Here is a 27,870-nt window from a genome sequence, read left to right as displayed (position 1 = left end):
ACGCTGAATTCTTCTTCTTTTTTTTACGTTCAATACTGTACAAATAGTGTTAACCCCCCCCCCCCCCCCACCAACACGTGGATTCTTGTATATATATTACATGTATGTCATGAGCCCTGAAAATTTCCAGAAAGGTAGCAAATAAAATTATGCAGTTATTTCACAACCTACTGGTGCTGACCTTGAAATAAGTATATTTCCATGATTACCTAACAGCTGTATAAACATCTGTATCTAATCTTTCCATACATGAAAACATTATTTATTGACATTAACATTATTTATTGGTGACTTTATTATATGCCAAAAAAAAAAAAAAAAAAAAATCCCACTTAGTGCAGTCAATAAAACACATTCTTTCGTATGTTAATATTCCTTCACATTTTCTAACAAGCACTCCAAAGTTTTAATCATAAGATTGCAAGTACTAAAAAAAGGTGACGTCTATCCTGAGGTTTTTACAATCAAGAAAATAAAATAAAAATACAGTAGTACAGGTAATAAACAGGTAAACAGCCTGAAAAAACTGAGACGTCTGTAAATTAAACAATATTGTATACATTAAAATACCTCGAAATTATGAATTTCCCAAGGACATTCTTTTCTTAAAAAAAAATATCCTGTTGTTGTTACAGATTAGATTAGTTACAGAAAGATTAGTCTGTAATAGGTGCTTCCAGTACTGTAGTGTTGCTTTCATTATGGGATGTCATTATGTTATGGGGCATGTAACAGTTTCTTTAGAGAAGTACGAGAAAACAGATCATAAAAATTTGAAATGATTGAAAAAAAAAAAGATCTACGAAATGGTTTAATTTGAACTTATACATCTTGTTGTCTTATACTTCTATTCACTTTTGCATCATGCAGTTAGTTTGCATTTTACATATAATACAATACCATCATATTTATTGTCTACAAAACAATGTCAGTGTCAGTGGAGATATAACTTAAGACAGGCCTGCTGTTACAATGAAAGTAGAAAGATATTTTATATGTTAATGTTAGTCTTTTTTGTTGTGTGTTTGATTATGGCCCAATAAGCATTGCATGTCAAATTGTTGTTGTTTTTTCTTTCTGATTTAAAGTGACACTGTACAGTGGCTATTGTTCCACTGCATAAACCACAGTGAATTTTTAACTTCCGTTTAGCTCTTAAAAAAAGAGAGTAACAGACCATAAAAAGGACAAACAAGCAGGACATAATAGATGACTGAACCCAACCTCTTTAGGGTAAAATAAAATAAAATAAAACAAATCATAATATTACAAAAATTGAAAATTCAGATGAAAACAATTTAAATTTTACATTTTGAAGCACAGTTTATATTGAATATGGGCCAGAGAAAAGGAGTCTTCACTCTTCCTCTGTGCATCCCAGTAATTCTGCACGCAAAGTGATTCTTCCATACCATGACCATGGAAGAATTCGGATGAATCTGGTGTAGATGGGAGGATCTAACACATTCTTTCTGTGGGTGTCATTATCAAAATTTCCTTGAAAGACCTGTTGGAAAGAAAAAGAAAAATTCCTTAATTATATACTGATTAATTTTCTTATTCTCTAATGACAGGTTAGATTTTTGTGATTTTTAAAATAAAATGTCAAAATGATTAATAATGCAGATTTATTTTCACACCCTTCTTCGATCATATTTACCAAGGGTACCAACAATTCTGACCATGTGTATATGTTAAGTGCAAAGAGTTCAGAGATGGGGAAGATTCAGCAAGAGAACCTGTGTGTCTAATCACTGGTGTTGCAAGCATTACATAAATGTGTGACAGATTCCCTCACTTTCTCTCTTCCACACTGAATCAGCATTCCCTTTTTGCACCTTGGAGCCAATCTTGTGCTTTGCAGCTCAACTCTCTCCAATGTACTCTGAGCCAGATCGGGGAGAAATGTCATAAAAACTGATTTGGTAAAAGGGCAGCTCAAAACATAAACTCATTTGCTGAACTTCTCATCTAATGCCCTGTGTGTTTGCAGGGAATCTACATACAGAAGAATGTTTTTTCAGTGCCAAGCATTTCCCGACATGCTCTAATGATAAAGTCATGCATACTTTGGCTGTGAGCGTCGATAGATAGTCTGGTAGGAAATACATGAGAGTTAAGCAAGATTTATTAGGCTGCTCTCATTTCTTTCATTAACATTTTATAACCCCGATGACACCGCAGGCGCCTGTGTGATTCTAATATGGCCAATTACAGTACAGTATATGCAAAATCAAACATGAGTGTATGTGCAGGCAGTGTTGTGGACGAACGCTGAATCTGTGAGAAAAAATGCAAATATAAATCAAGTGGTTCACAAAGAGTCCATCAGAGCTGTTTCTATTGACCGAGTGAATTGATACTTTGTACCTAAGTCACCCTACCCTCATTATTTGTGTTTGTAAAGATAAGCTGTATCATCTGATGGATAACTTAATTGCTGCTATTGAACTATACTTTAAACTATGAAGACCTTTAGAATTTGCACAAATAGGTTATTTGACACTGTCTGTAACTGTAATAGGGTTGTAACAGCACACAAAAATCATGGTTTGGTACATATTTTAAGTCACAGTTCGGTATGTTTTTGGTACAGTGGGAGAAAAAACATTGCTTAAAAATAAGGACAAAAAAGAAAGAAACTGATTTACTGTACAAACTATGCCAGTATCTTTAAATAATAATAATAATAATAATAATAATAATAATAATAATAATAATAAATGGTCAATACTGCTGAAAACATGAATTTTATGGGAAACATAATTTGAAATGCTTTCACTTTTGAATGCAAATTATTTTAGCATTATTAATATTTAAGTAAGAATTATTATGCTCCCATGTTATTGCTCTCTGTCTGTAAGACATGCATGCATGCCCTCCGACACTCATTCTTTAAAAGATTTACTTGCTTGCTGTCAGGATGATCATTAATGCAAAATTTAAATACTGGCATGACTTTCTAACATTTAGATAAGAAGACATATGTAGGATATAAGTCGTGCACTGAGGAAAAGAAGTTTCAGATGCATTAAACAGCACACACATCTGACACGCAAGTGCAGTGGTTAAAACAATGCTGTATTCAATTGGTATACAAATGTGCCAAACTGAAAGACTTGTACAGAAATGTTTTGGTATGATTATGTGTACCATTACCAGAGGTGGGTAGAGTACCCAAAAACTGTACTCAAGTAAAATTAAAAGTACTTCTAGAAATATTTACTCAAGTAAAAGTAAAAGTACTAGTCTTGAATAGTTACTTGAGTAAAAGTAAAAGAGTATCGGATAAAAAATCTACTCAAGTAGTTAGTTACTAGTTACTGGGTCATATATAGGCTACTGAGCCTATTTTTATTTAGATATATAGATAAAATGTATGTAATGTATCTGTGTGTGTATAAATGTATATATTTCATCAGCCTTTACTCCAATTTATGTAATTTATTATAAAACCCTGTCTGTTTACTTAAGTAACAGATATAGGTGTCATGCCATAACATCTTTTTAATACGACTGACTTTATTTAACATTGAAAGTTAATGTGATATGAATATTGCTACTAATCTTTCATTGTTCAGAAAGAGAGCAAATAACATTTACATTATTAAAGATCATTTTCACTGACAGTCTAGATTTCAATCACTCTCAGAAACTCCCATTAAAATCACTGAAACTGTTAACACTGTGAAATCAATATCTTAATTAAAAATTCGTACACACATCTGCACTTTGTTGTTTCTGACGAGAGAATATTCACCAGAAAGAGGTATTCAGTCAGTGAGCGAGTGAAGGAAACACCGGCATTTTAGCGATGACTCATCGGAACGCCTCTGATTGGCCAATGCTTTAATAAGCTTAACAGAATCATGTGTGATTTGTTATAATGCCAAGTGCTGTAAAAACACATCTATTTCTGGCTCAGTGCAAGCAAGCAATCACAGATCTGAATTTAGCAGCTGATGATATGACTTGCTGAACGTACTCGCACCGGTGTGATTGTATTCAAATTAATAAAATCTTAATCGGCTATTTTTTGTCTTTTGGAAGCTGCATTCAACTTGACTCCCCTCTGTTAGAAGCCACACACGTACAACAAACTAATGTCACAGTGGTATCGTGTACTGTAATCGAATGTAGCCCAAGTTATTACCTGTTAAACAGTAGACAGCACACGCGGTGTTCATCTAATAAGGATCTCCATCGCTAGCAAATAATAGCCTTTGCAGATTTGGTTTCAATTCAGTGCAGTTCCATAGCCACGTTCTCAACGCTGCTGATGTTAAACGTTACAACTCTGAGTGAACCACTTCAGACGCTCAGCGTGTGTGGCAGGGAACTGAACGACTCATTCAAACTGATTCATGAACCAATTCGCTCGTTTGCCAATTGGTTTGATCAAGCCTTTGAACAGAATTGACTCAAAAGAATGAATCATTTGCGAATGGGCATCGCTCATTGCCCAGAGAAAAGTAGACGGCGTGTTTGGAATAAACTGAAGCATTTATAACATTTATTGCATTAAGATAAAGTAACGAGAGGAGCGTCGCCCACAGTAACGAAGTAAAAGTACAGATTTTTCCCCAAACATTTACTCAAGTAAGAGTATAAAGTACCCATCTTTAAATATACTTTAAATATACTTAATGTATTTTAGTCTTTCACGCAACAGTAAACACTCCAGTGAAAGCTTTAGCTTTATGTGACCATTTCCAAATGAGACATCTCACTCTTCTGATGTACCCCCTGAAGAAATGATGGAAACAAGTCACTCTCAATTACCTTCTCTCCCTGTGCACCCAAGAATATTTGGAACAATTATGCATAAAAGCTGAAAAGAAAACAAATCTCTAAGACATCCCATAAATCTGTGTCTGGTGTTTACTGCTTAATCTAATTCCTGCACTGCTCCTCTCATCACTCCAAAGCCATGCGATGAAAGTTGTCTTTAGAAAACTTATGGCATGCAGAAACAAATGGAGGATTATCTAAGTAGGACCATCAGGTATAACAGATATTCTATTTAGAGGTGAGGGCTTTTGGAGTTTGATCACAAGGGAAGGACACTTATTACTTCATAGAATCTGTAAGCTGCAAGACTGCTCAATTAATAAACACGTCCTCTGAAGTGGGTCCCTTCTATGGAGCGGATCAGTGTAAAAATCCCTTGATTGATACTCAAAGTGGCAAGGCAATCTCAAGTCCTTTTGCAGCATGGCAAAACAAGGTTGTCTGTAGAGAGATATGAGTATTAAATCTAAGCAAGGATTTTGCAACTGACTCCAAATCTGGTACTGACAGACAGACAGACAGACAGACAGACAGATAGATAGACAGATAGAAACAATAAAGTAAAACAATATATGTAAGTAATGGTGTCATATTCACTTGGCCTAAAATCATCTGAATTCATCTGAAAAGAGAAAGTCATATACATCTAGAATGGCATAAGGGTGAGTAAAGCTTGTGCAGTCAGTAAATATACTACATAGACCGTTAACAGCAAAATAATTAAACAACCAAGCACCTTTCTACCTTTCAGAATTGATCTCTGCTCAAACAGGTCCTTGACATCTAGTAATCGTGGTCTGCTTTTCATTTCCAGAGCTCACATTTCTGTTTCCGTTCAGCACATTTTATGTGTGTAAAAGGGAAGTAAATTAAACACAAAAATTAAATTTTCACGTTAAAATTGTGAGGAGTAAAATGTAAAACAGATGTATTAATTTTTTCTTAAGAAATGTAATCATGTAAAAGTACAAGTAGTCAGTTCAAATAGCACATGAGAACATACGATATAAGATTATCATATGAGCTGAGGGAAGATGTTGTGTTTATCTGTAGCCTACAAGTTTTGTTTTAGCTGTGTCTGTGAGCGGGGAATTCCTTTCTGTGGTGGGATAGAGCAATGTTTGTGTACAGGGCTCATAATTTCTGAAATGTGATTTGCTTTGAAGTAGAATTTGACAATCATCAGTGCCACATAATTAAGCCTATTCAAAACCTGCCTCCCTGCCTACATAGGCTATTGCCTTCAAACGCAGCATAACTGTCATGTTAACCTTATAAGTGACTGATTTGAAATGCTCCACATTCAGGCACCACAATAATACCAACTGAACTGATTTCAATAGAACCTACTTTACTGTAACGGAAGCATGTCATGATACTGTAAGTAGTATAAATACACAGCCCAAACACAACCAAATATTACAAAAAATAAGAAGAAAGAAAAGGTTAACAACATTGTACAGTTTTATTAAATTTTTAATAAGTTTATTTATAATCATAATTTCTCAAGTACCTGCACGCACAAGGACAGAAACATAGTTTGAAATGACGGCCAACAACACCCTCTATGAAACTGAGCATCTATTAAGTACAAAGCATCTTTTATATATTCCTAGATATATAATATTGCTTTATCTTATGTGCTAGCTTGCATTATCCCTATCATTTGCTCACCTGAGCAAAATTCATATTTTGCACTGTTCCAGCCTCATCTGTAGAGCACTAGCTTGCTCAATTTAATGTTATTAACTAATGATGGAGATATTGCATGAGCTTTCGCCTTTTCCTGACACTGTCTGCACTGTCTATAAAAGTAAGTGTTTAAGAAGTGGCAGGCCACATTATTTACCCAGAGGGCTGACATCCCACACCCTGACAGGGGCCAAGAGGACACAATCGCTTTTCATTTTCTCCCTCTGAACTCAGTCTCCTTCCTTTGTTTAACTCATCTATAAAGTAACAGAGGAGTTGAACTGGCTGTGCTGTGCACAGCAAACAAATCTCGAACAATACTGTAGATCAAATGTGAGGGCTCCACAGGTACAGTTGTTCTGTTTCCCCTGAGCGCCGATAAAACGGAGAAGCTCTGGTGTGACTCAGCAGGAAAGCAATCCTATTAGGACCTGATCTGAATTTCTGTCATGACTTTCACAGCTTATTACCTGTAAATAAGCAAGCTTCAGGTGGCAGTTTTCAAATTATGGTTGTGTAATTTATAGAGCTGGCAATTGATTATAATATTTATTCATGATTTATCTTTTTTTATGATTGTGTAATTAATAGAGCTTTCAACTGATTATATATATTTTTTCATGCTTAATACATAAACACATTTAGTATACATATTCTTAAGCACACTACTGTTCGTTTGTTTGTGGTAAGTGTATTTTTATTTAAAATAAATGCTGCTCTATTGAACTTTCTATTTATCAAATATGAATTAAAAATTTAAAATAAACGGAAATACGGTATTTGATCATGAAGGATCATGTGACACTGAAGACTAGATTTATGATGCAGAAAATTCAGCTTTGCCATCACAGGAATAAATTACATTTAAAAATATAATCAAATAAAAAACAGTTGTTTTAAATAAATTATACTAATACTATTATTGCTGCTTTAATATTGCTGCTTTAATTATTATTATTATAATTATAATAATAATACAAACTTTAATAATAAATAAAAAAGAACACAGAATATAGGATATCGAAAATTAAAAAAACAAAAAAAATTGCCAAGCCAATATAATGTCTTTACAGTGTTCAAATGTTAATGTTAATTTTGACAGCCCTAGTAATTTTATCTTATTGATATGCAGCAAAGAGGCTTAAAAAGGGGCAAATGGACAGTAGGGCAGACCACTATATATTCATATTTGGCCATTAAGCCACAGCACACAGTTCATTTAACTTATGACAATATAACACATTACCAAACTGTCACTATTTCCCACACCCATCAAGAGGCTGTTCAGCAGTTCTAAATTGATTCTGTGTAAGAGAGGTAATCTCAGTGAATGCTAGTCAATATACTGGGCTAATGCAACTGCTGTTCTAGAGCTCATCTCACCTGAACACAGTAAATAGTAGGTTGCATTGTTTTCAATTTAATCTTCAAGGCCCATCACCCTCAGAACCCTATTGCCAACAACCATATAAATAGCACTTTAAGACAACCATTAGATCAGATCCCCATCTGAAAGGTTAAAAAAGAGATATGATACAATCTGATATTGCATTTTCTCCCTTGAGTTGAAAGCAACTGGGAAATGAGGGGGTGAAATAAGATTTCAATAAAGCTTGAAAGCTGTATTCTTACTATGGTGTGATAAGAACAAGATCACGTGATATGTTTAGAAGAGTGACCAAAACCATGCCCCTTAGCCAGCTATGAGGTCATCTGTACATTTTTCATGTTCAGAAATAAAAACTGTTCTCTGAATGTCAAATTTGCTATTCATATGAGTGTTTGCATGTTTAGACAGTTTTTCAAAAATGTTAAGGGTCTGTTGAATGAAAATGATCACTGCGAGATGCTGACGGAGTGAATGAGGCTTGAAAGTTTTGAGTGAGGGCGTGGGCGCAGCCTCTGGCGTGTTGCCAGATCCAGCAATTATATTCAATACTTAATTTGACACTTTAGATATATTTATCTTATCTTATTTGAAAAGTATTTGAATTATATATATATATATATATAGGTTCTATGGGTTAGAGAAAGAAATGAAATATGCAAACACTAGCCATGGAGAAGTCTATGCTATTTCTTTCAGTATAGTAGTTAAATTTTCACAGAATCATGCTAAAAACATTCATAAGAGCCCTAGACAAAGTTATTATCTATATAGCAATTGTTATTAATGAAAGTTATAACATATATGTATTGTTGCATGAATAATAAACAACTGATAAAATTATCAACCCCTAACCTATATTAAGGTATAAACAAATTTTGACGCAAGAAATATGGTATAATTGTGGTACAATGTTCATCCCTCCAAAACACATATATTTCACAAACATTTCACATGTCTGTCTCTAATGTGTTTATTATATAATGAGTTGTTTTTGTAGGGGTTAATATAGCACAATTCTTAACCCCACCCCCGACCTAATTTTCAAACCCTGGCTAATGCCATGACGGAAACATGCCAAAAATCACAAAACTTTTTTCCCTTCATATAAAAAGGAAGAAACTGCCTGTACTGTCCGTCTACATCAAGTCTTCACAGATATTAATGCAGGCATTTCAGAGGAGCACCTCTAACATTCAGAAGGTGCTCTCCTTAATAATACCCACTATGCCCTTTGCGGTTCACTAAGACTCACCTGAACTTCCTGCTCAGTAGCTGGAAATATAATTTTACTTTTCCCCTCCAATCAGTTCTGGTCTGTGCCTCCTATTTAACCCATTGGGCAATGTTTCCACAGTATTGATTTCTGCAATGAGGACATTAAGGGCACCTACTACCAAAAGACAAGGGAACTTGTGTCATTCCTGGTTGTAAGTCATGGCTTGACACCGATACAAATTATACAATAGAAGATTCCATATATAGAAGAACCATATATTTCCTTCTGGTCTTACCCATCATGGGAATCCAATCACATATCTTTTCTTTCTTCATCCAAATGCTGATATGAATCTTCTAAGCCTATGCATTGCTGCTAATCAACTGCCATCTTCAAAATATACAACACAATCAAAAATAATATAGAAGTCAAAAAGTTTGCATATACACAATGGGAATTTGTCTTGGCAACAGTAGCTTCCAGAGCAGAAGAAAGTGCGGACATAGTGCAAACATACATGATACTGCAGACATACATAGGAATTACATCATAGAGATAAAATATAATATTAACATAAGAAAAAAAAATTAAATGCAATATATACAGAATATATTTAGAGAGAGAAAAAAATGAATGTGCAGATATGCTAATTACAAGTGTACATTTTATGTATTTAAAAAAGTAAAATTTTCAGATGGTACGTATAAATGTGTCAGTTATTATGGACAAGTTGAATATAGCTTTCAGAAAAATAAAAAAGAAAAAGAAAAATTCTTGTGCCTGGATGTTCTGGTTAGTGCTTTGTAGGGCCAAACAGAGGGCAACATTTGAAAGAGAGAGTGGGCTGGATGTGTGGGATCCAAAGTGATTTTCTTTACCCTTTTCCTCACTCTGGAGGTGTAAAGATCTTGGAGTTTGGGCAGTAATAAGAACAATAATCTTCTCAGCAGTCCTGACTGTCCATTGTAGTCTCTTGATGTCTGACTTCGTAGCTGAACCAAACCAGACAGTTATGGATGAACACAGGACAGACTCAATGATGTTTCAGTAGCTCCCATTTTAGCAGCAGAGTCTTTGTAAGTGTATCTCTTCAGGTCCTGACAGATGGTGACCTTTAAGGTGCATTAAGCGATTATTTGCCAAACAATGTTAAGATAGCTAGTTAAGATGATTAACTAAACTAAATGCACCTGTGCCAAATTGGATGATTATCTGATTGTGTTGTTATTATGTGTGTATATAAATAAAAGTAGACACTTTACAGATTCGATTGATGCATTGCTCTTATCTGTACGATCAAAACTGAAAGTGTAATTTAAGTTCTTTTTGGGGTTATCAGAAGAAGATTCCTCAAAATGCATATCCGCATGAATCGACTCCAGGGGGTTAAGGAGTTCATCTCTGGTAAAACCTTATAGAAGAATAATGACTAAACACAGAAAAAAAACGAACAAAAATGGCAGAAGAAGTGCGGAGCTCAGCACCATGGTTGCCATTTGTGGCGGCATCTTGATATAGACCACAGAGATTCATCTCCCTCTTTAGGACCATATCAATGGAATGTGGCTGCATGCTTGGGTGGGGGAAGGGAATCCACTGACAGCTAATCTTGGGACGCGATCTTATTTACTGCCATCTAATGTGCTATTGACCCCACTGCTTGTGAGGGAATAGTTCTATTCACAGGCTTATTAACCCCTTGACGTTGACCAAAGCTAATCATTGATGAGTGTTGCATGACTGTGCCAATCTGAGTTTCTTCACTGCCAACAGCTTCAGGTGGGCTGATTAATGTTCAAAGAAAAGAGGTAAAATCTGTTTTAAAGGTGTTGTTTGAGTAGAAAATATGGGGTAAGTAAGCATTATGTGAGTGTGTTATCAAAATGGCTTGTTTGAAATTATTTGGTGTATATCTCTTGAGGCTAAGCACATTTGGGTTTTGGCCAAAGGTAGAGTAAGATCTGAGGAACAGACTACAAGTGATATTAGGCCACACATGAGTACACAATGCAGCTACATTTGGTTGTCACTACTCTTTTGAATGCTTAATGCCATTCTTTACATACAGAGTTGGTTATATTGGGGAGTGACAGCCAGAGCAGAATCAGTTTTCATTAAATCCTTGTAGTGTTTACAGAACCAAGCTGAACGAGTTGTTAATGCATTGACGCCACTCTCTTGTGGACAATGACAACTTGTTAATGTGTGTGTTTTTTTGACAGGTGCAAGGCAAGCAAAGCACAGGGAAACTGTTAACATTTATTTACAAACTCTCTTGCCACTATCCTTGCTTCTAGAGATTGCTAGTAGAATGACATATTTTTTATAACTTACGTCGTCTGGAAATTAGCCTCACTCTGGTTCCATTGACAAAAAAGCTAGGATTTTTCCAGAAAAGCTCTGTGACCATTAAAAAAGTTTGACTACTGCATATTTTGTTTTTCACCAAGAATCTAAAAAGCTTAACTGCAATCATGCGTTATAGACGGTCTGTCAATCAGTGCAGTTACATTGCAATCAGTGCAGTTACATTGGTAAGATATTGTCTTTAAAACCATTCATTCAACTACACGTTCAAAAACACTGATTCATTCAAACAGATATGTAATGAAACATGGTGAAGTTACGTTAACTTTGAGCACCACTTTAGAAGGCTCAGCTGAACAGCACTAACATGCTAAGACAGAGATTTCGGTTTCCATGGACATGTCAACCTATATTCACAAATATGACTTGGCCTGAAGGACAGATGCAGGTAATTATTGCGGTTATCGATGCATAGTTTTTACAATTTACAAGTTGGAATGTTTGAGTTAAAATAGTATGCAAAAGAACATGTAGAAGCGTATTATTATTATTATTTTTATTTTTTCACAGAATAAAATGTGAACATATCTTGAGCTTGTGTTAACAACAAACCTTATTTCATTAAATTAACCAAAAGCCCAACCAACCAAGTGGGTTGAAGTTGTTGTTTGGTAGTCGTGTGGGTGTGTATATATATATATATGTATATATATATATATATATATATAAACTTTTTTTTTTTACAGTGTAATACCATAGCAACAACCCAGAACACCTTAGAAACTTCATAGTAACACCCTGAATTCTACTCTAACCTTACAACCACTTTCAACATTCTAGCATTATGCCAACAACTTGGAATCGGGTCATGTTAAAGGCTATACTAAAATTTAAATTAAATTAAATTTATGCATTTAGCAGACGCTTTTATCCAAAGCAACTCACAGTGCATTCAGGCTATCAATTTTTACCTATCATGTGTTCCCGGGGAATGCTTTACCAATTGAGCTACAGGAACACTAATAAGTTTGATATTTTTAGGTTAGGTTTTATTTTATTATTAATAATTAATTATTAATAAATAATAATAACTATTAGGTTTTATATCATAAAACTGGAGCTAAGAACTTTGGGAAAACAGGAAAAATCATTAAAGAAGAAGTGAGAAACACTGGGGTGCAGATTAGCTTTTAATCATCTCATTATAATCGAAGGAAGCTCTGGCTTTTCACATTTTTATCTGAAGATCCATGCTGTGCTTGGCTTGCCAAGGTGTTGACCCTGTGCCAGCTAATATTCACCGGCTCTCTTCCAGCCATGGCACACATCTTTATAACATTAGCCAAATGCAGTGCAAATCTCAATGCTGAAAATGAACTAAAATAAGAGCTGTGACACAGGGCTGTGTGACAAACATTATACATATTAAGGTCACAAAGAGACATATGTCTACTGCTAAAAGCCATGTTTCAGTCAACTTTTAGCTTTTTCATTTAACAACCCTGACTCCCAGATAAAAGTGTATCTTTTTCAAAAACTAGCAAGTAAATTCAACAATGTTTCCAGAATGTACATAGACAAACAAACAGTGCCGTTGCTAGGTTTAAATAACGCCAGAAGCCTCATAAGACAAGCTCAGGCAAATGGAATGGACGTTTGTAACCCACTAGTGCCCTGTAAACAAACATGTTTGGCACACTCTTCACTGAGGCTGGGCAGATTCATTATCTGGTTGTAGGCAGGCCATAGAGAGAGAGAGAGAGAAAGAAAGACAGAGTCTGCCCTGGGACAGTGCAGAAGGGTCAGCATGGGAGGAGAATATAAAACCCTCATTCCAGACAAGGAGGTGCTTCTTTCATTGACTTTGGGATGTAAACTTATCCATGGAAGCCAGGTTTATGAAATGAATGACTATCTAGAGTAGTGTTAAGGTTTAGCAAAAAAAAAAAAAAAAAAAAAACAACAACCTTTGGATCAAGGCAATTCAGATCAACCTTGAGATAAAAGTTCCTTTTGGTTAATTGATAGATGTTCTTTTGGTCTTGCGATAAGTTTTTGACATGCGGTAATGTGCAAGAAATAATCCTACCTTGTCTTTCTTCTGTTTTTCATCTTGATATATAAGCCATCTCTCGCCATTATTGCTGTAAGCCAGTTTGTAGGAGCCGACAAACTGAACATGTCCAAAGTCTTTCGCCCCCTGGGTAATAACACCGGTTATTTTTGTTGGCCGAAGCATATCAACCTGAAAGACAGAGAGAGAGAATGAGAGAGTTCTTCTATCAAGCAAGAGATTTTAGTGATTACTTGACTCCCCAAATAGCCTGAATCTTCCACTCTAATCTTCGACAATAACTTCTAAAGATACTGTACATTTGTTTGGAGGGTATCATCAATTATTCAAAGCAAACTGGGCAATAAGAAGTAGCCTTTTATTTCAGCTCAGCAAAACTGTGATTGCTAGCCACAGCAATATGTGATAATTGCACTTGGTTAATATTCAATGCACTTGTATTTACTGAGATTTTTTTATTGCAAAAACTGCAGAGCACACCCCCCCCCCCCCCCCCCTTTTTATTTACTTGTGCTTTATGTAATTTTGTTTAAAACCTACATATGTACTTTTAACTGTTTTTTTGCAATGCCAAATGCCATTTTTGGCTGAAGGTGTATAAATACATCCTTACTAAACTTGTTAGAGACCAGGGCTGCAGCAGTCTCAATAAAGTTTGACGTTTTAAGTCATTATTATTTCAACTGCATTTGAACTACACCACAAAAAAAGAAGAAGAATGGTTTAAACTACACCATAAAACAAAAGAAAACGACAGATCATTTGTACAGGTAGATAGTCAGAATAGTGTTTGTTATGAAAAAAATCACTCATATAGAGCCACTGCACTTCAGGACAGGAGCCTTAATGCTAGAATAAATACACCAAACAGTCAAAAGCCATGGAGTTGTGGTTCAGTGAAATCCATTGTCAGTTGTCCGTAGTTTTGCAATGTATGAAGGTCAGCTAACACATAAATCTCTTATAAAACAACCAGATTTCTGTTGATCAGTGTGATGAATCTGTGTGTGAACTTAAATCGTTGTGAAATTTGCATGGGGAAATCTTATTGTATGGATTGCATTTGAAATGAAAATTTACAGAACAATGGTAAATGCGACTGGACTTTGTTTTTATTTATTTTTTATTTTCATTTTACATGCATATTGTTCTAAAGCATGTTTACAAGGACTAGTGCCTTATAAATCAACACAAACAAGTCAAAGGTGACAATGAAAAATAAAAGTGAGATGATACGACAGATAAAACACTGGAAAGAACCGACACAAGCTCAGGAGTGTGTGTACTGCTGCAAAGACTGTGGAAGAGCTTATTTTCTCAGTGGAATTAATGCTCATTTCAACAGTGCACTAATAAAGTACTATGGTGTATGTTTCATATTTGTTGAATGTATACAATGTTTACACTGGCAGTCTCTGTATACTGTATAGGTTGAAGTTATTGTATGTACTATTCTATAACTGCCTTACTGTTGCATGGCTCAGGCTAAGCTTCTCAACCAAGGAAACATTTTCTTTTATTACTCTATAACAGAAACAACAATTAACATTCACTTAACTTTTCTTTAATTACACTCAATCAACACACACACACACACACACACACACACACACACACACACACACACATATATATATATATATATATATATACATACATATATATATATATATATATATATATATATATATATATATATATGATGATAATGCCTGCTTTTAAATATAGATTCATACCCTCTTCCACCAATGCTGTAAAACAGAGATCATTTCATTGACTTGACTCATATAAATGTTATGTATGTTTGCATATAACAACATATGTGACATTTTCAAAGTAATGGCAGTGATAACAAAAAGGGGAGTGAGTGGTCTGGAGTGAATGGAAGTGCTCGACACACCTGCACGTCCTTGATTTCACAAAGAAGCTTGAACCCAAAGCTGATCTCACTCAATAAATCAAGCCATGAACGTCTGAACAAAGGAAGACCTTGATGTTGAGGCAGTAATTGCAGTTACGTATAAACCTGAGGACACAATTTTTTATCTTTAATGTCAGCGAATGAATTCAGGTATGTTAGCTTGTGAACTGTAAAAAAAAAAAAAAACAACAACTGGAATTCCAAACAATTAAAGGGATACTTTTGTTTTCTTAGTGTACAAAAAGTATTCTCGTCGCTTCATAACGTTACAGTTGAATCACTGATGGCAGATGAACTATTCTGACGAGGCTTTTCATACTTTTCTGGACCTTGACACTGTTATTTATTTGCCAGTCTATGGGACAGTCTCAAGCCTACTGGTTTTCATCCAAAACGTCTTAAGTTGTGTTCCTGAAGACGAAAAAAACTTTTATTGGTTTGGAACGACATGGGGGTAAGTGATTAATGACAAAATTTTTGGTAGTAGTAACCCTTTAATTCCACTCTCTGATTGCGCTGTTTATTTCCACATGTTGTCTGCATTGTTTTTATGCTCAATTCACTAAAGAAATAATGCAAACAAGGTAATGCTGTAAATTTGCCCAAATCACATGGATCCGCTTTTTAAAATGCCAAAAGTATGCTCGTCTACACCATGCAAGATATATGACTGGCTATAATGCTCTTCTCTATCATTTAGTGAGTAAGTTCCATTCAGTTCAATTTCTATGATTGGTTAACAGCCCAATGTTAATTGCACCATTCAAATAGCACTGAATCAGCAAGGCTCAAACTATAAGCACAATTAACATAGAAAGGTGAGTTTGTGCTGAAAAGAATGACAATAACTAATACAACACAGAGTGTGTGGTTAAACGCTACATGGATATTGTGTTTTTGTGTTAAAATACTGCTCTCAAAAGTGGTGCAAATCTTTAATGCATTAACCCCAATGTGTTTAACCTTCACACAGACAGTAGGTTTGAAGTCGTAAAGGCCAGACTGAAGATTTGCTTTTGGCAAATTGTAACAAAAATTTGGCGGTTATTTATTTACAATATTTTTCCCCAGGCAGATCTAGATTTTGAAAACACCTTCCACATTCCTAATGTATTTTATCGTCCATTCATTCGATTACAGCCCCCACAAGCAAACATATTCATAATCAACAGATTATTCTGACATAGCCCAGCCAGTTTACATTGAAATACAGCTTTTTGAGAAATTCTGGCACATTAAAGACATCAAATTAAACAGACGTCATGTGGTGACACCATTGCGATTTTAGGGATCCTGTGGTTGGACTAACTTAGTTCTATACTGAAAACCCCTTTAATTTACAATTCCATTAATTCTCTGACCCACTTTCATGCCTACTGAAAAGGTACTCATGGGGGTAAAGGAGGTATGTCTGCTCCATACATAAGTATACCATCCAATCAAACCGACAGCAGTCACTGTACTGTGTACAACACACCTGAGATGTGCTCAGGCCATAGTTTTATGTAGAAACACCAGACAGATTTTTTACCTTCTTTTTAATTTTTTCTAAACTTTTCATTTTCAGCCTTGAATTATAGCAGGTAACAAACAATGCAGCCGATGGCACCCTGTTGTATTTGTCTGGATGTTCTTAATTTTGCCTTCTCCCACTAATTATGCACAACATTTTCTGACAGTAAGTGGCACTATGATAAGCACACTTACATTTTTACTAATAACCCTTGAGGTATTAGGACTGCAATCAAATTGTCTTGTTTTTTCAAAAATAAAATAAAATAAAATAAAATAAAATGGGGGGTGGTGGGGGGGGGGGGGGGTGGTGGGTGGTTATTGGCTGGCCCATACTGACTTGATCTGAATCTTTTCTGATGCTAGCGGGTGCTTTAGCTAAAGAAAAACAAAATCATTAAATTTAGCCATTTGCCACCAAAACAACTACTGCAACACTCTGGATCTGATCTGTCACATTTTTGAACAATTTTCCAAACTGACTGGATCCTAATGATTGCTTCTTGTGGCTTTTTGGATCTGAAATGTACAGTCAGTTCCAGCATTTCTACCTGTGGTCCCCTTCACATGAATCAAATAAAGGGTTTTAAAGAAGTTTCTGAACAAGGTACATCAGAAAGGTTTTGGGAAACTTGCGGTTGGGCATACTAATGGCTTTAAAGCATAACTCTGTCATATATCAAAGCCTTCACAGCTAGTTACCAAATCCAGTTTTTAAGAAAGCAACATCAAGCATTAGCAAGTCCTGAAACAGATGAGCAACTGCCATTGATGCAGAATGCAGACCTCTTTGATTTGGAACTAGTTACTTTCAAATATGTAACAATTTCAACACTGAATCTGTCATCTATTTTGGATAAAAATACATATAAAAAAGATCTCATCTGTTAGTTCAATAAGAGAGCAACACCAAAGTGAATGTGAGCCCCACAAAACAGACTGAGAGTCCCTTGTGTGAATATTTCATTGATCCACTCAGTTCCTTCAAGCCTGCAACATTATCTGTACAAATTCCCTCTTAAATCACTTCTTTTCATCCCATTACATTAATTAGTTCAATTAATTCAATTGCTTAACAAATCAGACCTGGAAAATGGAATACCTCCGGTTGAGAGGGAGAAAGAGAGAGGTAAAAGAAGGAAGGAAAAGAGAAAGACAACATTTTCATGAGTAAAAGCATCTCCAATTCATAGCAAGCTTCCAGATTCGAACAGACCTGACAGCTTCTCAATTCAGAGTGTGCTTGTTCTGCATGCAAGATTCACACATCACCAAACCTCATCTGACCAGGAGATCGACATTTCACACACAAAAAGTTTTTTTTTTTTTGAGAATAACAAAGATAACGTGGATTCCATCAATTAAGAGCTCAAACAAAGCATGAGTTATGGTGAACATCTGCACGCAAATGTGACTGCTCTTGTATTATTTTGAGTGATTTTATTGATTAAAGAATCATGCAGATTTTGTTTCAATTATTTCAAAGTTCCACAGATAAGTATGGAGTTTAAAAATGGAACGTTTAATGTTACAAACAATTTGCAATATTTCTAAAAGTACCACTGAGAGTTAACAGATAATTAGTGGATTAGTTTTTAAAGTGTTAAGAAAATTTTGTCGACTCAATAATAAAAAGGTATTTCATTAATTTATTGTGAATATTTATGTGTTAACAGACTAGAGACTCAAGCCTCATGCTATAAAATAATTTTCTGCCATTTCCAACAGGTGGGAAATACATAGGAGTTAGTAAATAAGACCTTCAGCCCATTTTGCACACAAGTGAAGTGCACAATGACAGAGTGATAATCCTTTTAAAGCAGATAGATGAAATGGTTGAAGAATGTTAAGTGAATTGCAATGTTAAGTGTTAGATGCATCTCCTCTCTTCCTGAAGTAACACCATTTATCGACTAATCAAATTTATACTGAAACTCTGGGAAATCAACTCAAATTGAGTAAAGGGAAAGTTTCATTGGCCTTCATCTTACAGAGGGTCTGTGATGTGGATTATAAGCACTCATAAATTAGATTAGTTAATTTTTGATAATTCGCAAACAACAAGGTTAACATTCACATGACTTTCTTTTCTGGAGGAGAGAGGACAGAAAGTCCCCAAAGTACGTAAACAACCACCCACATACTTGAAGTTTGTCGAAACCACTCTGAAAAAAAAACAACAAAAACAAACAAACAAAAACATATCACAAATGTTGAAAACAAGCTAAACTGAAGCTTCCCAACAGATTTTCTTCAGAGCTACTCAAGATAAATGTGGAAGTGACACTTTTAAACACTGATCAGCATCACTCCAGTGCTTCCATGGAAAGGAGCAAAGAACCGTCACATGGCAAAAAACAAACAAACAAAAAAACAAAACAAAAAACCCCACCTGAACCCAAATAATTAAAGATAAAGACAAAAGCCACTCAAGGTCTTGGAGGAAAGAATAATGGGTCTCATTTACTAACAATGAATGTGTATCTATATAACAATGAATCTATCTATCTATCTATCTATCTATCTATCTATACACACATATATATACACTCACCTAAAGGATTATTAGGAACACCATACTAATACTGTCTGACCCCCTTTCGCCTTCAGAACTGCCTTAATTCTACGTGGCATTGATTCAACAAGGTGCTGAAAGCATTCTTTAGAAATGTTGGTCCATATTAATAGGATAGCATCTTGCAGTTGATAGAGATTTGTGGGATGCACATCCAGGGCACGAAGCTCCCATTCCAACACATCCCAAAGATGCTTTATTGGGTTGAGATCTGGTGACTGTGGGGGCCATTTTAGTACAGTGAACTCATTGTCATGTCAAGAAACCAATTTGAAATGATTCGAGCTTTATGACATGGTGCATTATCCTGCTGGAAGTAGCCATTATAGGATGGGTACATGGTGGTCATAAAGGGATGGACATGGTCAGAAACAATGCTCAGGTAGGCTGTGGCATTTAAACGATGCCTAATTGGCACTAAGGGGCCTAAAGTGTGCCAAGACAACATCCCCCACACCATTACACCACCACCAGCAGCCTGCACAGTGGTAACAAGGCATGATGGATCCATGTTCTCATTCTGTTTATGCCAAATTTTGACTCTACCACCTGAATGTCTCAACAGAAATCGAGACTCATCAGACCAGGCAACATTTTTCCAGTCTTCAATTGTCCAATTGTAGTGAGCTCGTGCAAATTGTAGCCTATTTTTCCTATTTGTAGTGGAGATGAGTGGTACCCGGTGGGGTCTTCTGCTGTTGTAGCCCATCCACCTCAAGGGTGTGCGTGTTGTGGCTTCACAAATGCTTTGCTGCATACCTCGGTTGTAAAACCTGAGTGGTTATTTCAGTCAAAGTTGCTCTTCTATCTGTTTGAATCAGTCAGCCCATTTCTGCTGACCTCTAGCATCAACAAGGCATTTTCGCCCACAGGACTGCCTCATACTGGATGTTTTTTTCCCTTTTCACACCATTCTTTGTAAACCCTAGAAATGGTTGTGCATGAAAATCCCATTAACTGAGCAGACTGTGAAATACTCAGACTCTTTCCCATTCTGACATTCAGTTTGGAGTTCAGGAGATTGCCTTGACCAGGACCACACCCCTAAATGCATTGAAGCAACTGCCATGTGATTGGTTGATTAGATAATTGCATTAATGAGAAATTGAACAGGTGTTCCTAATAATCCTTTAGGTGAGTGTATATATACACACCAACATACATACATACATACACACACAAAGAAATATATGCTTGCTGACAATGACAAAAAGCCTGTAAAGGAATGGTTGTGTGGAAAGCCCTTATATGGAAATGTTTTGGGTATGTTTTATTTAAATTAAAGGCATGTAGGTTGTGAATAAATTCATATGCTCATCAATTCATAATTTCATGTTTGTGTTTTAAGAGAGATGGAAGTGTTTTTTTGAGAAGTTGTCCTGTGCATATAAATAATCTATGCAGTTATTAGTGAAATGAGATTCACTCTTTTATTTCACCCAGGACTCTGTGCTTGCCCCCTCTGATCTAGCTGTTTCCCAGGTGAGCACATCAGCACCATCTGCCTTAAAAACCCCTGATGCATCTGAAAGTGCTCTTGCCCTTTACCTTCTCACACCTGCACACATCAAGCATTACCAAAAAAAAAGCAAAGCACCTTTTATTGGCAAGTGAAAAGCGTTGCGTTCTCATTCTTTCAGCAAACAATTTGAAAGGAAAACAGTAATGTGTTGAAGGTGAAGAGAGCATTATTTAATAGTAGAATACTTTTTCCTAGCTCAGTTTAATGTGTAAAGAGTGGCATAAGTAATCCAATTGACTTCTGCAAAGTGTTTAAAATATGCATCTGTAGTGTTGGAACCTGTTTACTGAATCTCACCAATAGCAGAATAAGCACCAGTGTAGAGCTTTTTTTATTTGTATTTTTCAGTTGTATCCAGAAATGCTAGAAACACAGAAATAGCACAGTTCACCTTCAACTTGTTTCTACTTTGTGATAATGACCAGGGACAATGGACAACTATACAGTTTGGAAGTTATTATACAAAAATTGTTGTGACTGACCAATTAGAATCAACTGTGAAAACGTATATAATTTATGATTGTAGATTACATAACTGAAAACTAGTGGGAAAGTGAAATATATTGCCTTTTATTGTGAAATAAAGGCTTATTTCCCTCAAATGGGACTCAACTCATTGAAGGAGCTGTTCCATTTCATTTACGTGCTGGTTTGGTACCAAGAACAATGAAAATGCTTTTATTTTATTTTTTCAGTTCAGGGAGAAAACATGGCTTCAGGTAGCTTTTCTATTCTATTGATTTCTTTACAAGGCTGGGTAAAAAGACAAATAACATCAAAAGCTATTCCATTCAGCATGAAGCAATGCGTGTCAACCAGCCATACTTATGAATCTATTAGCTTGAGGGAAGGGGAAAAAGGGTTCAAAAAGTGGCTACACTACAAGGATGCCATAACTATCATATTTCAGACTTTTTTTGTGTGCCAGAATATGTCTGTGGACTCTTTTGATCCCATGAATAGTAAATCCCAAGGCAAACTGTAGATCCTTTCCATGAGCACTGACGGACGCTTGTTGAGCTTCATTTTTCATGTGTGACATTTAATCAAAACAGCAGTAGCCCCAGCCTTTATTTAGCTAGTCATCATTACTGCTCTAGGAGACAATTACAATTCCTCTCAACTTCTGTCATGTCCCTCATTCCCTCATTCTTCCATGGCAGCAATTTTCTCAGATATGTTGTCTTGGGCGGTGACACATTTTTTGAAGTGTGTACATAATAAATAACTGTGACAGAGCAGAAATTTAATCAACACGCAAGTAGCAGCTTTGAGCTGTGGACATGACAAGATGCACCCGCTGCTGTTGACCAAGGGAACCTGTTTTCATCGCCAGAAGCATCCACCAGGTTACATACCAAAACAGCCCTCCAAGCACAGAGCAATTATACCAGACCTTTTAATTAACACAAACACATGTTTCTGTTTGCAGAGAGCCTGACATTAATCAAGGTATTGCCGCTGAGTATGAATCAATCTTGCATTACTCCTAATTACTGTCCCACGCCCAGACTCCTCCACTCGAGCAATTTGTTCAAGCGTAGACAGATCACTAGTCTCTTTAGATTGGCTTCATGTTTATATGGTATCAGTAAAAACAGTTTGGCATTTATGGTCACCAGTTGTCTTAAGATATATTTACACTGCAGCATTGAAACTCTGCTCAGTGGCACTGACTTCTTTTTTGGGGTGTGTCTGCAGCGAGTGTTTAATACATTATATATATATATATATATATATACATATACATACATACAGTACAGACCAAGAGTTTGGAAACATTACTATTTTTAATGTTTTTGAAAGAAGTTTCTTCTGCTCATCAAGCCTGCATTTAATTGATCAAAAATACAGAAAAAAAATTTATATTGTGATATATTATTACAATTTAAAATAATTGTTTTTAAATTTATTATACTTTAAATTATTATTTATTTCTGTGATGCAAAGCTGAATTTTTAGGATCATTATCACATGATCCTTTAGAAATCATTCTAATATGATGATTCATTTTCAAAGTTGGAAACAGTTATGCTGCTTAATATTTTTTCAGAATATGTGATACTTTTTTTTAGGATACTTTGATTAATAAAAAGTAAAAATAAAAATAAAGCTATGTTTTTAAAATATAAATATTTTGTAATAACAATATACACTACTGGTCAGTAATTTTTTTTTTTAAAATAAAATCAATACTTTTATTCAGCAAGGATGTTTTAAATTGATAAAAAAGTGATAGTAAAGAAAATATATTATTAGAATTTTTTTTTTGAATAAATGCAGTTCTTTTTAAACTTTTATTCATCAAATATATTAGACAGCAGAACTGTTTCCAACACTCATAATAAATCAGAATACTAGAATGATTTCTAAAGGATCATGTGATAGACTGGATGTTACATGTGACACTGAAGGTTGGAGTAATGATGCTGAAAATTCAGCTTTGCATCAGAGGAATAAATTATTTTTTTAAGTATATCATATCATATAGTATATTCAAATAGAAAACCATCATTTTAAGTTGTAATAATATTTCACAATATTACTGTTTTTTTCTGTATTTTTGATCAAATAAATGCAGGCTTGATGAGCAGAAGAAACTTCTTTCAAAAACATTAAAAATAGTAATGTTTCCAAACTTTTGGTCTGTACTGTATATATATAGTCGTTTTTTGAAGGTCTTGGTCTTGTCTTGGTCTCAACCACAGTTGTACTCCAGTCTTGCTTTGGTCTCAAATTAAAAGGATTTGGGATTTGAATTCAAGACTGTTCAAGACCACAACTGCAGGGATATCACTAAATTGCTGATGCATTGTCTAAAACATGTAAAACTTCTTGCTCCAAATGCAATCATTAACCTCATTCTAATTTCATTTATTTTGATACTGTTGTGTAGGGTCATAATTGAGTGTGTATTTGCGTAGAAAAAAAATAAAAATAATAATAACCAAAATATATACTAATGCCCAAAAGAATTCAAGATATGATTGCAAAGAAGTATTAGTATGAGATCTGTTATTTATGTTTATTTTTTATGTTTATGTTATAACATAAAATTGAAAAAAGAGAGCTGTTTTCACGAACAAGGGCACAACTGCAAATGTGATATTGATTTTATACAAGCGTTCAACAAACAAGAAATTAAGTGAATCACATTTAAGTCAATTTTAATCTGAATATTTTACTATTTCAGCAATTAAAATAGTTCCAAACCAATTCATAGCAAAACTGTTGTGCTTTTCTGAGCAACATACAGAGATGTTTTGTGACTGAATGTATCCGCTGCTCTGAACGTTTCAGTTAAAAAAGCTTTTCTATGACAAATCGGTTGAATAATGATCACAAAGTGATTTGCCGCCACTTAGCCTATAGACGATTTTGATTTCGTATTTAAAAGCATAATTTTATTTTTCCATCATATTTCTATATTTAAAATGATATCGATTAAACATTAATGTCTACAATAGTTATGCATTTGTGATGGTATCAATTGAGATGCAGCTTCGGTGCCACCTCTTCAAACTATTATTAAGCCCTCTCCTCAAAAAAACACAACTAGACCCCAAAGAACTAGTTAATTACAGAGTGATCTTGAATCTTACTTTTCTGTCCAAGATACTAGAAAAGGTTATATTCCTTCTTACAGAAAAAATATTATCTTTGAGGATTTTTATAGTAGCTTCTGATGCACAAGTAGGGTCAGCATAACATTTAGCATATGCTTGCATTGCTGCAATGATTCTGTAATAGGAAAGTTCTAAAAAGAGCCAAGTGCACTCTGGCAGGCGCTCTGTGTTATGTGTTTAGCTTGTTAATGTGTATAATTAACCAATAAGCCTCTGCCAGCTGGAACCAAACGTATTCATCGTTTGTTTTGTTTTTTTCTAAAGATTTCACCAACTCATCTTCAAACATTTTCCAAAAGGGACAGAGCATCTAAACTCAGTCCCATCTCTGCCACCGTGAAGCTTGGTCAGTTGCCAGGAAGAAAATAGGAAAGCTGTAAGGTTTGTAATTCTCAAACAAGGCAGACGTACATAAAATTCCCTGATTAAGAGATTTAGGAGGGAGTTAGCCAATTATGCCCGCTGATTACCCTGTTTATTTGCACATACAGACTGTGCTGTTTTAGCACCCAAATCCCTAAAGGAATTATGTAAATCAAGTAACGTTGCTAAGAAAATGTTTGCTGTGCACAGTTTGAACAGTGAAATTTCCCTTCTAACATACCGGTTTTGAGTGCGTGGTTGTAAAGGATACAGCATACTAATGTGATTTATTATACTTTACTGTACAGCATCACTCTCCATCATCCACTATCTAGACACTTGAATCAGTTCTTTAAAATGCCAGAAGTGCAGCTGACTAAAAATGTCAGAAATCAAGAGTTAACTACAAACTCTTCACACAAAAAGACTTTAATAAACAGCCATGGGATTGACACTGGCAGGCAGGAACACACATAGCACAAATGCAGAAGACATTTAATACCAAACAAAGAACTAAGTACAGAGAAAGAACTAAGAACAGGAAACATTTTAAATGCAAAAGACATGACGAGGGGATGACGAGAAACACCAGGAACAAAAGAAACAAAATTGTAACAGGAAACGGCAAAGGACCAAATTTGGGCATGGAGGGAGAAATGCGGAACAAAACACAAGACTAGACAGGAACACAGGCTCTATGCACAGTGATATTTATACTATTGTCCTAAAATTTTGAGACAGTAAGATTTTTAATTATTTTTTTTTTTTTTGAGAGAGAGATAATTTTCTAATGCTCACCAAGGCTGTAGCAAAAAGGAGTAAAAACAGTAATATTGTGAAATATTATGAAAACTTAAAATAATGTTCTATTTTAATATACTGTATTTTAAAATGCCACTCACTCCTGTTATGGCAACTCTGAATTTCCATCAGTCATTACTCCAGTCTTCAGAAATCATTCTAATAGGTTGACTTGGTTCTCATGAAACATTTCTTATTATTACTAATGTTGAAAACAGCTGCTTAATGTTTTTTTTACCTTTTTTTCAGGATTTTTAGATGAATAGGAAGTTCAAAAGAAGAGCATATATTTGAAATAGATTGTTATATGCAATAATGCAATAATGTAAAATGTTATATATATATATATATATATATATATATAGAGAGAGAGAGAGAGAGAGAGAGAGAGAGAGACTTTGACTTTTACACGCCTTTTTTATTCACCATAGTTAAAAAACTTTTTTTTTTTTTGCATATACATTATTACATCGCAATCACATTACACACATTTCCTCTTTTTAAATAAATAAATACCAGCATTACCAAAATTACCAATTAAAAAACAACCCCCCATTATCATTCACTATAACCAGTGCTTCCTTAACACACCATCTCCGTTTAAAAAAAGAACATTATTAATATGCTTGTAATATGTATATTCTATAATCACTCGTGATTCCACTAAGGATTTGAATAAAGCCACCATACAAACATCTCTGCCTGCATTTTTTTCTTGATGAGACTTCAAAATTGCCAATTTAGCTTGACCTATGACAAAATTAGCAAGTACACATTGTTCTTGTGCAGATTTCCTATAACAGCCTAAAATAAATAGGCTGTTAGTATACAGGAACCCCAATTTAGATATAAATCTTTCCAACAGTACAAAAATAGGGTCAAGTCTAGAGCAGTCACAAAACATGAAAAATTGTATCAATAGCATCACAAAATGGGCAAATCGAAGTAACATTTTCATTCATTTTTGCAATAACCTTATTTGTAGCTAGGATACAATGGATCAATCTCCATTGCAGATCACCACATCTCTTAGAAATTGGAGGTTTATACAGAAGTCTCCAGGAGGGAAGAATATTTTCAGGTATAGATAGTTGAGATCTCCGATTAGTATCAACTTTTTCTTTCAACTAACCAACATGTAAAGTTTTAACGCATATGTGGTGTAGTATTTTTTTTCCTATACAATCAAAGGTCAATTCTCCATAACCTTTTAATAAGGAAACATAACCAGTCTCATCAATGCCACATTCTCTGGGAACCACCTTTAACTTAGGGAAGTTCATCAATACAACACCATTCTCCAAAACATGATTGACAGATTGACCAAATGATAGAGGAATAGATGATTTCAACCCCCTAACAAACCCATCAATTACTCTAAGAGAATTAAAGCCAACTTGATCAGCAAGTGACTGTGAAGTTCTCCATTGGCCTCTACTTAAATCAATCAAATCAATAACTTTAGTAACACCAGAATTCAAGAATCTATTGATTAAAGACTGAGATACCTTTGAAGGAAGCTCAATAAGTGGGTTAAAAAAAATAGGTTCTTCCACACCAAAGTGCTCTTCACTAGTTCTGAAAATATCAAAACATTCCCATGATTTGAGCACTGAGACGTAAAAGCTAAAAGACAGATCAGAAAACTTTTTGACAAACGTTTTCTTCATTAAAAATAATTGTTTGTCCATACCTATTCCACCAATATGCTTAAAGGGTTAGTTCACCCAGATAGCAAAATTATTATTAGCCATTTCCTCAAGTGTAGATTTTCTCATCGCCACAGCAATAGATTCAACAAAAAGTTGTAAATCAGGAAAGAAAAAAACTCTATTTTGGGTCTTCGCGGATTAAATGTGGCATCAAGGAAATTATTTATCTGCTGGACAGAATAATAAGACTTCAGTTTAAAAACAGAGGCTTTCCCTTCAGTATTTCCTTGAGAATTAATTTCAGTCACACCTGTTTCATCCGATGAGGCACTATCAGTACTATCATCATCGACCGGTTAGGATTCTCCTAGCTCTGGCTCCAGTGGTTTTATGTCTATTATATTCTGAGATAGATTTTCAACCAACAT

The 27,870-nt window shown here is 35.0% G+C and overlaps 1 protein-coding gene across 3 annotated transcripts in view; it reads right to left on the bottom strand.

The window, feature by feature from the left end:
- Window positions 1–658: 658 nt before the first annotated feature.
- The window catches only part of LOC132139091 (EGF-like repeat and discoidin I-like domain-containing protein 3), a 224,988-nt gene continuing 197,776 nt past the window's right edge, over window positions 659–27,870 (bottom strand). For all 3 annotated transcript variants that reach the window (XM_059547727.1, XM_059547729.1, XM_059547728.1), the window contains 2 exons: window positions 13,486–13,641; window positions 659–1,507 (listed from right to left, as the gene is read on the bottom strand). In XM_059547727.1, coding sequence (XP_059403710.1) covers window positions 1,358–1,507; window positions 13,486–13,641 — 306 coding nt within the window. In that variant the 3' untranslated portion in view covers window positions 659–1,357. The remainder of the gene's footprint in view (window positions 1,508–13,485; window positions 13,642–27,870) is intronic.

The sequence above is a fragment of the Carassius carassius genome, chromosome 4, assembly GCF_963082965.1.
Source record: "Carassius carassius chromosome 4, fCarCar2.1, whole genome shotgun sequence".
In the NCBI taxonomy this organism is placed as follows: Eukaryota; Metazoa; Chordata; class Actinopteri; order Cypriniformes; family Cyprinidae; genus Carassius; species Carassius carassius.
The sequence above is the reverse complement of the archived record's forward strand: the minus strand, read 5'-3'. Positions and strand labels throughout refer to the sequence as shown.